Raw genomic sequence first — 12,558 nt, 5'->3', positions numbered from 1 at the left:
ATGATTTGTATTCACGTTATGACTTCCTGCAAGTAAAAAGCCTCCCAAATGTCTATGTTGTTACTTAAGGTAGGAAATAATGTCATCCCAATTTAAAGAGAAATCCAGGCAATTATTTTCAAAAAGAATAATCCCTCTGATTACAGACAAAGCATGTGTTTATACATTCTATATACATAAATAAAGAGATACCCCATTGCTACTTAGTAACCTGCAACATGTAGCTGGAAATTTAAGTAGTACATCTTACAAGATATTTATAGCAGATATATTAGTAGATATACTGTAATACTGCTTAAGCTCACAAAGGGAAGAGTTGAAGAAAGACTAGCCTTAGGCATGACAACCAACTTTTGGGAGTATATTTGTCTCAAAAGAGGTCAAGTAAGTGGGAATTCCAGAGTAAAAAAAAATCAACTTTATCTGTCTAAATAACCAAACATTGTGTTATGGTATGCTTAACTTTATCCTTCCTGGACTGAAAAAAGCCACAGAAATTTAAGAGTATAGAACATAGCAACCATCCCAACTGCTTGCCATGAACTTGGAATACAAGAGAGAAAGAAATAATAAAAACAGCAAAGGGAAAAAAAGTATGTGTATTTTAAAATGACCGGTAATAGCTATTGTATTTCACTTGCCACTTAACACACAGACTGTACTGCAGGCTGGCTGTACGCTGCCAGTACTTGACAGTGGCTTCACTGAGTAAGATACCAGATCTTTCCTACTGTCTTTTTTTCCTTTATCAACTCTCCAGTACATGAAATTGTTTTAAAACATTCTCAAATGTTTAAGCTGAACACTACAGAAGTTGCAAGAAGGCAAAGGGCATGCAACAACAAATATCTTTGCTTAACAGTGTTCAGTCCAGAGACATCCCCACTGTATGCTTTCAGCCCACAGTATACTGCCAGACAACTTTTAATACTGGTTGCAATCAGTGAGGTAATTCTGCAGTAGCCTCTTGTCACCGTAGAAAGACAACTGACATCTTCAAAACATCTCAATGGATCAGGAGCCTGAATTCAATTGGCAGTCAGTCAGACTTGAGCTCCTGTGTGCTTTAAAAATAAATCAAGTTACCGTCTGTCATCAGGTCTGGGTCCTGAAGGCAGGTTTTGAGGGTCCCAAAGCAGGGAAGGTTGCCCTGTGCACGTTTTATTTTAAAAGGATGTGCAAAAAAGGGCATTATTGTTCTATCTGCATACATTCTAATAAGGCACGGCAAACACAGGCCTGACATTCAGATCCTCTGCTCTCCCCACAGCTCTCATCCAGAGCTACCTTCCACAGCACCAGTGGTGCTATTTGATTTTGATTTATCACAAGTGAATTATTGTAATGAAATCACCAACTCGATTTAAGCCTCTGAGAAAGATATGGTTGGACTAACAAAAAATTGTTCTGCAAAACAAGCAATTATTGTTAGGTTCAATGGATATTGGCCTTAGCAGTCCAACTGATTATAGAAAGTTAATGATTTAAAAAGCAATGAAAATATAAGAGATTAAATCCTTTAAATCTGCATGAAAGACTCCAAGAGGAATTTTACAGTGATTTTCACTGCATATTTTATTAGATCTGTGATATTTTATTCATGGGTAAAGCAAATATAACAATTAGGAATAATTAGCATTTCAGCACAGAGTGTTACCTAATAGGTTAAAATACACATATAATTCTTCATTGAAATTCTATGCCTTCACATTTTCCCCTTTCTGGTTCAGAACTTCTCCATTTAGCATAGCACTTAGAGGAACATTACACAGCTCCCAAAGAAACAGAAACAGAGAGAAAACTAGTGGCTCTAGCCTTTGATACACTATTTTCCTGCCCTCCTGATGTTCTTACTCATTTCTTCCTCAGCTTCCTCTTGAGCATAGCTTGTCAGATAAACCCAGCATAACTTCCATGAAACTTTTTCCATTTCAGCTTTTTTTCCACCCTACTACTCCCCTCACTCCAGAACTAATGTGTGCAATGGGAACCTACTTTCAATCTAACCCTGCACATAAAATCCATCAGTTTACAGCTGACTAAAACTACAGTATCTGTTACAACTTTAATGCTACGGAGGAATAACTGTACTTACTCATTGAGTCTTAATACTTGGGGAAGGGAGGGGCAGGGGCAGAAGGGGTGTTTAACGGAACACTTAGAACTCACAGATTATCTCTTCCTTGAGCTGACGCAGTTACCCCAGACTAAAAGCAGGAAAAGGCTCTCCAGCTTAAGTACACTCCATGGGACAATACAGCATACTTCCTTCTCTGAATTAAGTGTATTATCACCGAAACTAGGATATAAATTTTGAACCTTAAAAAATTACAGCACTGCACAATTTCAGGACCATTCCCTTGCCAAATTTCATAACTTTCATCCAAACACCAGTACATTTCATCTGCTAACCTTCAATTCCAGACTGTGTCCTCCTTCTTACACAGACCAGTTGTAACTCTCCAATTCACATAAACTATTATTAATTATAGTGGCTGCAGACACAAGAGAATCTTCCCGTATTCCATCATCTCCCAACTGCTTGGCCAACAATAACCAGAAAACAAAGCCTGACTCTTATAATGAAGTACAGCAAAAAAAACTCCCCTGGTCTTGAAGAGAGACCAAAGTACAGAAAGATACAGGGAGAAAGACTTTTCCTCACTCATTCTTCCACTAGCTGCTTCCATTTTAGTCTCTATATAATTACTACTTCTACATCAAGACTACACAATAAAATTCCTCTTCACAGCAGGAGTAAACAACACTTCCTTCTCTCCTTGTGCTGCTTTAAATGCACAAGCCAGCTAAAATCCATCCACACAAGGTTTTGCCCAGGCCTTCCTTATCTGGTGTTGAAGATGGCTGTCCTGGTTTCAGCTGGTTTAGAGTTACTTTTCTTCCTAGGAGCCAGTATAGTGCTATGTTTTGGATTTAGGATGAGAATAACGTTGTTAACACACTGGTAAGTTTGGTTGTTGCTAGGTAGTGTCCACATCAAGTCAAAGACTTCAAGCTTCCTATGCTTTGCTGATAAGGATGTACATAAGAAGCTGCCAGGGAGTGTATCCAGGATAGCAGATCTAAATTGGCCAAAATGGTATTCCATACCATGCAACATCATGCTCTGTATATGAATTGGTGGCTCAGGAACGAGCTGAGCATTGGTTAAGTAGGTGGTGAGAAATTGTGTGCTACATCACAAGTTATCACTATTATTGCCATTATTCTCTTCCTTCTCTGTCCTATTAAGATGTTTTTATCTTAAACTACAAGCTTTATGGTTTGTGTTTTCTCCCCCTCCTCCATTCTCCATCCCACCGGGGGAGGGGAAAATGAGCAAGCAGCTGCATGGTGCTTAATTGCCAGCTGGGGTTAAACAACAATAGTTTAATTAGTATACCACCACACTTATTTAACATGCATTTAGCACATATTTCATGCCAAGTATTGCATTAACCAACTCAACATTGCACCTTTTCCAATACAGTCAATTAACCTATACGAGCAATGTAATCATGGCCAACGTTAGCCTAAAAAAGGTCAAGATAGCTCATTTTGGTAACTACTGTAAGCAACAGGTTACTTCTTCCTTGCTAATGGAGATGGTGAAGGAAAATAACATCACAGAAGAAAAGGAGTTGAAGCTGTATCCAAGAAGCCCGGTAGGAAGGTAGTTACTAGACAGCCAGCTATTCTAGGGTGCAAAATGTCCCAGAGAAACATGAGCTTTAATGCCCAGATCCTAACCACTACAACAATTTGGCACCTAACCACATGTTATGCTTTACTGTTGGGCTGCAACTATCATACTTGCTTCTGGGCACTTCTGGGACTCTCTGAGATGGGTGTCAGCTTGACCAGAGCTGTGAACTGGACTGTAAGGCCTATGGGATACACAGGTATGGAGTCACACAGATATTGACAGACATACCAAGCCGGTCTTCCAAAATAAAACTTTTCTTCCAACTTCACCAGCTTAGATAATAAATTATTCTTTCTGGAATTCAAGTTTAACTTACAAAAAAAGTGACATCTGAGTCTACAGATGCAGAAAGATATCCTAGTGTTCATCATTACCAGTGTATCACCTCAAGTCAACCCTTTGCATATACCATGCTATCATGTATGGTAATATACTCACATAACATGTTTTCACAGTTTGTTTATTTTATTATATTTGATCAATAATATATGTTTTTATGACGTGATGGAGTCTTCATCCCTGGACATACTTTAAAGATGGTTAGATGTGGTGCTGAGGGTCATGGTTTAGTAGTAGATGGCAGGTTAGGGTGATGGTTGCACTTGATGACCTAAAGGGTCTCTTACAACCAAGACAATTCCATGATTCTATGAATGCTGTTTCTTTTTCCTATTGGCCACTTTTAAGTCTAACAGCAACAGTAATTTTCTATGTCTAATAAGGGTTTTTTTAACACTTTACAGACAAAAAGTTACAAACTATGTTTGGAAAATGTGCAGACAGAGTGGTTTGCCATGCTGACATATGTAATTCAGGTAATGAGGAAAATTAACTTGAAATGAATAGCCAAGCAGAACTACTCTTTCATATAAACTATTTTTAAAGCCATTGTTAACATGCTGAAAAAAAATAAGGAATGGAGTAGCAGTGACAAAGAGTAAAAATACAAATCTCAAAAGGCAGAAACCTCAATAAATTTTAGCCAAAACCAGACTGTCACGGCACATTATAGATAGCTATATATCAAATGGAAGAAAATAATATAAGTTCAAGTCTATATCTAGGGAGTAACCTAATGGCTTACAAAAGTCATCTCCTGCCAATACCACTTGCTTTACAGGGCCAGGGAGTGGAAAAGAACCATACTTAATGCCTTTGTTCATTAAGTTAAATGAACCTTAGTTGGTAGGTTTATGTAGTCACAGTCTTAAAAGATTTTTCTCCAGTGTGTTTTTTCAAAGACAGCATTGTGAGAATAAAGGCTCTGTGCATCCTTAAGTAGTCATCTGAAAGCACAGAGCAGCAGCAATTGCCATTTCAGGCATTTGTTAGGACACCACATGAAAATGGATGGTTGGGGGTTTTTTCCTCTGTCTTTATCAAGGACAAAGAACTTGAAATAATGCTAAGAGTTATTTAAGAACATGAAAAGGAGCCGCCTGCTGTAGTCAGCAATCTACAGCTCAGTTTAAAACCTTCTGAAGTCAACTAAGCGACTCACCTGGATTATGACAGCCTCTGGATCAGTCCCTGGTGATCGCTAAGGAACACTCCAGAAAGCAGTGACACCTAACGGCAAGCATGGCTTTGGAGGATAGCAAGTCGTAATCTATGACACGGAAAATTACCCCTCTTTAGCTGCAGAGTAACTAGCACTAACACACATTAGGGGGACTGAAATACTATCGCAAATCTAAGCACCAGGGAGAGAGCTTAAGAAACAGCACACATAGAAACACAGAGTAAGTCACACAATGCTGTACATTTAAGTAGAACATAGTTACCAGTAAAACCTACTGGCTGCTAAACTACAGCATGCTGAATTCCAGGTCTTCTTCTGTAGGTATCTTTAAAATAAGCAAGTCATCTTGGCACATTCTAGAGCAGGGAAAACAGAAACCTGAATGCACATCTGTAAACACTACAGGCACAGATTTATTTGACAAATCTGTTTTGCTTGCTTGTCCTGCACTTCACAAAATGTATGTAAGAACACTGTAATGAACAGTTAGTGACATACACTACATACCTTCTAATGAGGCTTTACCAATAGCACAACAAATTAAATTCCTATTAACAACGCACGACATAATACAAGCCCAGCTGCATTATAGTACAACATCTTACAAGACAAAATGTAAACACACATATCACCAAGCTAGAAGAATCCCTTTCCTTCAAACAAACAAAAAAAAAAAAATTAGATTAAATTAAAATTCAGGGCACTAGCATATCAACAGAAGTCAGCAAGATACCCCATGTTGGTATTGCCCTGATATTACTATCCATGGTACAGAAGAGCTTAAAAGCATGAATCACATCTCAGGACCCAGCAACGCTAGGAACTTGTCTAACACAAGGAATGCAGCAGTCCCGGCCTGCAAAGTCTGAAATCTGAGCAGAGTAAGGGAACAACAGATCTAATTTTTATCCCTTAGAGAAAAAAAAAAAAATCTAAGAAGCATATTTAGGTATATTTATAAATATAATTATATACACACTATATATATGTAAAATCACACACATTTCTGAACTTCCCATTGATAATGAAAGAGCTGAGGGCAGTATACAACTGACTGCGTATGACTGAAACCAGTGATAAACATAAAAAAACAACTTGCAGTTATCAGAGTGCCTGAAGTACTAGTGCACACTGCTGCAATGGATTAGCCTTTAAAAATACCTTAGTGTATTTTTTCAGCAAAAAATTTTGCATCTTACTCTGGCAGCTGCCCTGGGTGATTTTGCTGCACCTAAAACACACGTATTTGCCTATATGTTTCTATATGCACAATAGGAAATCTGTATGCACAGATAGATGTACTACTACACACATATCAAGGGGAAAAAATGAGCACAAAGTACAAAATATAAAAGCATGAGACCAAGTGCAGAAGATACAAAGCATACACAAATCGTGCAGTTGACAAGGAATGCCACCTAATCCCTGCTTAATTAAAGCACTGTTCTAAACTCCTGTTTAGGGAGTGAGGAGTGTGGGACGACTGATGTATGAAGAAAATATCAGGCAGCGTGGCTAATCTCAAAGACTTGGGAGCTTTCGAGCTACATAAATCAGAGCGACTTTTTGAATAGCCTCATAAAACACAAAATCATTGCCATTCCACTCACGACTTTCAGATTCTTCCTACAGCATACAGATCATTAGGAAACTTCTAAGCAATCAAGTAATGTGGGGCTGATGAAATTACTCAATCAATGCATGGGCTGAGAGAAGCAGCATAATACAGAATTGCAGAGTTTTGACATGGTAACCCTGCCCCTTTTTTTTTTTTTATATAGGGATAAGGAAAATTACAGTAGAGTCGATTCATTTCAACATTTTCACAAGAGTGCTTAATGTAGTCTTTCTGAACTGCCAGTTCCTATTTATAATAGCAGGGCAGCAGAAACCTACAGACTATAAGCAGTCCCACCAGTGTTTAAAATACGATATAGGAAAATGTTTATTTTTAAATGTGCACATTTACATACATGCAGACCTGCTCTAATGATCAAAAGCAGCAGCTATAATCGTTGGGAAGACAGCAGTGTGAAAAAGCAGATAAAGGCCAGTCACCATACCTCTCCCACTGCCACCACCAAGTCCTTAATCTCTACTCACTAAACTGTAACATTTTCTGTGGTTGTCTAAGAGACAGCTGATAACACAACTCGATACGGAAAACATCCCTTTGCAGGAAACACATCAAATAATACATAGGCAAAGGCAAGGCATTTAGTGCATTATACTGAAAAAAGTACGTTCCATCAGACAAGGGGTATGCACAGGTAACGTGTTATGTCTTATGACCACCTGCCCCTCCCAAGCATGGGAAAAATATTTTCCACTTGAATATCTTAAGACTGTAGAATGAGAAAAAGATAATGCATTTATCATGTTAGTTGCCTAAGGCATCAGTAGGACCTCTGATAGTATTTCTTTTTCCCAGAACTGAGCATTTGGTTTTCTTCCTTGACTTTATGAATTCTCCTGTAGTTAATTTGTTCATAGAGTACTCTGCTACTGCTTTTCAGAACTTGTATAAACAAACAGTTTATTATTTATGTCTAAATATTTTATACATAAGTTTACTCAGCACAAGTGGAAAAAACCAAAAAGGGGGTCAAAACATCCAGGTCACAAAATACAGTGGTGTCAGTAGGGGCCAAATTTTCATCTGTGAGCCGTATGAGTTGGGACTTTTAGCTGTCTACCCATTTAGTGTTAAATTAGTTCTAATTTCAGGTCATTTATTTTCAGTGTATTTATTCCAATAGATTTGAAGCTCTGTGTAACAATTATCACTTTCCCATTTTCATGGCAACATAAACTAGTCTGTAAAAAGAGGTAATACCCTTGTCAACTGTACTAATTGTCTCTCAAGACAAATTAATCATGTACTTTAGTGGGATTTTTTTTTTCTTGCTTTCAGGAAGGATTTACTGTGTTGATGCATCTAAACACTAGCAGCATTATCAAAAAGATCAGTGGTAGAGTGTGTTGCATTCATCATATATAAACAAGGGGAACAAACAAAATTGTCATTCACACGGAGAAAAGCCGTGGTCTCCCTTGACGCTGGTGAGTGCAAAGGGGGACAGCCCGCCCAGCACTGCTCCCCGATAGCCAGGAGGACGGGAGGGGGGGGGCTTGCCAGAAAACTCCTCGTCTGCTACATGTTCCCCCTCCCAAATCAAAAAGATTTGATCGGCTTGTTACAGGCTCCTAAGAAAGAAATCCTAAGACATAGCCGTCTCCTAGCGTCGCTTTAACAGTCTACAACTAGGAATTATTTAAAAGAAAAAGTCGTTCTCCCTTTAAAAGGAGGGCGTAAAGCGCTGCCTCCCGGTGCAATATTTGATGCTCCAGTCGCACACGGCTATAAAGACTGACCCCTATAAAGTTGCGGTACCTAAGGGAAGCGGTAGCCCGCGGGCTCCGGGGTGTGTGTGGGAGGGATGTTACACGAAGGACTGGCGCATCGCTGACCAAATATCGGTGTCCTGCAGGAAAGCTCTTAACGGCCGGGCTTTCCAAACGCTCTTCTGCTTCCCCTTTCACAGAAGCCTACGGATCCTCACGACAGGCACCGGCAGACATGTTTATAAAGCCAACCCCGAGGACAACAGCGACTGCCCCATGGCCGAGTCCGGCACCGCCCCGAAGCGCCCCCACCCCCCACCTCAAAGCCCAGGCGGGATCCTGCCACCAACTGCACCTTCCCGGGGCAGCGCGGCGCGGGCCGCCCGCCCGCCCCCGCGTTTCCAGGCTCCCGCTCCGCCTGCGTGCGGTGCCTGCAGATGGGCGAGCGGCCGCGGGGGAAGCGCCCTTCTCTCCTTGCCCCGCGCATCCCCGGCCGGCGCAGGGGGGCGACCCGCTCTCGCAGTAGCGGAAGCAAAACGCCGCTCGGCAGCGGGGCTCGGCGCTTCCTAGGGATGCGCCCGTAGAGAGGGAGTGCTTCGGAACACGGGGAGAGAAGGATAACGGGCGAGAGGGGGAAAAGCGGCGCCCGCTTCCCGAGCTGGGAGTGCGGGCAACACCGTGCATGGCATCACCCGAGCTGCCCCGCCGCCGCCCGCCGCGGCCGGGAGGGGGGGCCCGCCGCCGCTGCCAGCTGCCCCCCTCCCGCCCCCCACCACCCGCTGGTGATGGGGGAGACCGCTACTCTTCCCGGGCGTCACGGCCCCGGTAGGGGCTGCGTTGGCTGGTGTAGTGGCAGCCCGGGAATGGGGGCGCGGGGCACCCGGACCCCGCTGCCCCTAAGGCCGCCTGCCCGCTGGAGGGGAAGCGCTCACGTTGCCAAACCACCTGTTCCGCCGCGGGAGAGAAAGGCGGGATGGGGGGAGCGGGGGGGGTTGGTAAAGGAAGGGAGGGGGGGCTTTGCATGGTTGTCACGGTGGCGTGGGAAATAGGGGGAGGTTTTGGGTACCCCCCGCCCGAAGGTGAGTCGGGGCAGGAGGAAAGCAAGCTGGAAGTGATGGGCTGCAAGGAGGGACTGGGGAAGTGCCCAAGCCCTGGCCCCCAGATCATTAATCGCGCAAAACCCGAAGGTCTAAAGCACACACATACCCCGCCGACAAGAAACCTTTATACAGAGCGGTAGGGGGGAAAAGAGGACGCCCAAGATCCAATTATAAGGAAGGGGGGGGGGGGGAAGGAAAAAAAAATAAGGCAAGCAAGGGAAGGCTAAAAGAGAGCGGGGGCTGCGGGGGGAGGGAAGCCTGCTAAGAGAGGGAAGGTTGCAAAGGAGATCTGGAAAAGTGTCCAGCAGCACCAGCAGACGCAGCACCCCCTTACCGATATGAATGATTGAATCTGCAATCGCCGCTTTCCAGGTTCGAGTCCAACAGACGGACACGACCAGGATGAGGGAGAAAACTTCCATCTCCTCCGGAGGTCCAGGCTTTATAACAACAGATCTCTTCGCCAAACGGTGCCACCGCGGAGGGCAGCGCGGCGCAGGAAACCCAAGAGTTTGAGGTGCCGCCGGCGGAGCGTGTAAATCCCGATGGCTGGCGCACAGCCGCGGCTGGGCAGGGAGCAAGCTGGGGGCTCCGAGCGCCTTTCCCCTAGGCGAAACCCCGCGTCACTTCAGGGGGCTCCTGGGCAGCAGCAGAGTTGCTGGGAGCGCCGGCAGCAAATCCATCCAGCCCGGGCGCCGCCGCGGGCAGCAGACGCCTCTGCTGGTCAGACAATCCCCATCCTTCCGCCGGGTCCAGGGATCCGCTCGGTCCCGGCTGCTGCACAGCAACTTCCAACCCACACCACGCACACGCTCACACACACACGCGCGCAGACACGCACACACACACACACACACACACACACACACACACACACACACACAAAAACCCTCTTGGCCAGAGAAGCCCCAGGAGCCCGCAGCAAATAGCTCGCCTTCAGCGGAGGAGGAGGAGCAGGCAGCCGAGAGAGCAGGCGATCCCGCTTCCAGCAGCCAGATTCCTGCAGGAAAAGCCCTCCCGGAGGCCAAAAAACAAAGTGAACTTCAGGATAATGCAGATAGTAATGCAGCGATTTCCCCCACACACACCCTTCGCTTTAAAAAAAATTGCTTCCCACAACTGGAGGGTGAAAAAAAAAAAAAAGAAGAAATCTGCAAATCAAGCCCAGCGTGCTGTCTCTGTCGCGCAAGGTAGTGGTTGGACAGGGCAGGAGCGAGAGGAGGAGTGCCCAGAGCAAGGCAGAGGAAAGCAGATGATGGTCTGCAGGTTGCTTTTGGAGCTTGCTTTGCTTGGGGGATGCAGAGAGCTGGCAGCTCCAGCACCAGCCAGCACGTTGCCTAGAAATGGATCACCTAGGAGAAGGAGAGAGAGCGAGAGATAAGTGCTATCAGCCGGAGAGGGAGAAACAGAGAGAGCGAGCGAGTGAGAGCGCTTCTCTCTAATAACCACCTCCTCCCCCTATCTGCAATACAAGGGAGAAACAAAATAGAGCTCTCATCTCCCTTGAAATCTTCAGCTGGGACTAAGGAAGAGACATAGCAGGAGTGCATGCAGCCTAAAAATACATTAGGGATTAGGGAGAGGGAAAGGCAGAGGAGGAGGGACACACATTAATATGAACACTACACACACACACACACACAAAACCCCACCAAAAAACTAACCCACACCCCATTTCTTTAACCTTGTAACTCCACTGCAGGTTTCAAGTTCAAAGCTGGGTAGGCACTTTCGCGTCTCAGTCTTTGACAACTGAGTCAGGGACATTGCTTGAAGGGGCGGGGGGCGGGGAGAAGGAAAAAAGATCAGGGACACCTGGCCTCAAGGGGAAAATGAAGACCTAAAAATCTATTAATATTACTTTAATTATCTGTGTTCCTGATGGAGTTCTCAAATTCTTTAAAGCTGTGAACTGCCTTTTTTCTTTCTCTCTCTTTAGGTAGAGGAGAAATTTCTATGGGAAGACATTTAGAGCACACTTTTCATGCTCAGGGTACTATGAATTCATTAACCAATTCATCCTCAGACTTCTCGTGCCATGGTTAAATACATTATCCCCATTACACAGATGGAGAATTGCAGAGAGAGGTTAAGTATGTTCCTATGAACTAATCTAAATCCCCACTTTATGTCTTATTACACTTTCTTCTGACTTTTTTCTTAGTCACACTAGAGACAGGATCGTAAGTCAAAGAATTGATCCAATACAGTGGTTAAATCCTAAACTTGCATAAGCCATTGATAAGACCTATTAGTTCTTCTAGAAGCCTAAATAGAGGTTGATCAATATATTTTCTTCAGAAATAACCTTTTTTGAAGGCATTTAATCTAAGTTCAAGATATGACTTGCATATTTCTCCTGATTTGCCTATGTCTTCTTTCATCTATGTGACTAGTTACCAGGTACACTTGTATACCTATAGAATTTAAAGATTTGGTTCAGGGGGAAGAAATACATGTTTAAGAAAAGACAAACTCAGTGTTAAGAATAACGGTTTACCTAAGAGCAAGGTAATTGAATCTATTAAAAAAAAAACACAACCAAAAAAACCTCACACCAAGAGCAATTTCTCCTTGTTTAGGTCCACATTGTCATATAAGTGCTTCCCTAAAAACAGTAACACTCAAAAAGCTTCAAGCTAGATACAAAGCACAAGGCAAGGCTCATCTTTTCTAGACTGGCCTTTCTCTCTTTCTCTTCTAAGAGCTGTAAAAAAAAAAAAAATCACAGCTAAAATTCACCTTAGAAGACAAAAGAAAAGATACATAGAACAAGAGATGAGCAGTGTGAAGAAAAATAATCTCACGGATTACATCATTCACATGCTGTGTTTGTGCATACCCTCTGTGCAGGTCACAGATCCGTTGTCGATAACAGCAAACAG

General features: G+C 43.4%; 1 protein-coding gene across 2 annotated transcripts in view; it reads right to left on the bottom strand.

Moving 5' to 3' along the window:
- Positions 1-10,095, bottom strand: part of GRID2 (glutamate ionotropic receptor delta type subunit 2) — a gene marked incomplete at both ends in the record, with an annotated part of 718,543 nt that extends 708,448 nt beyond the window's left edge. For both annotated transcript variants that reach the window (XM_084263639.1, XM_084263640.1), the window contains one exon: positions 10,008-10,095. In XM_084263639.1, coding sequence (XP_084119765.1) covers positions 10,008-10,095 — 88 coding nt within the window. The remainder of the gene's footprint in view (positions 1-10,007) is intronic.
- Between the last annotated feature and the right edge of the window lie 2,463 nt (positions 10,096-12,558).

This window comes from Gallinula chloropus, assembly GCF_964237585.1.
Source record: "Gallinula chloropus genome assembly, chromosome: 4".
NCBI lineage: Eukaryota > Metazoa > Chordata > Aves > Gruiformes > Rallidae > Gallinula > Gallinula chloropus.
This window is presented reverse-complemented; position numbering and strand designations above follow the sequence as displayed.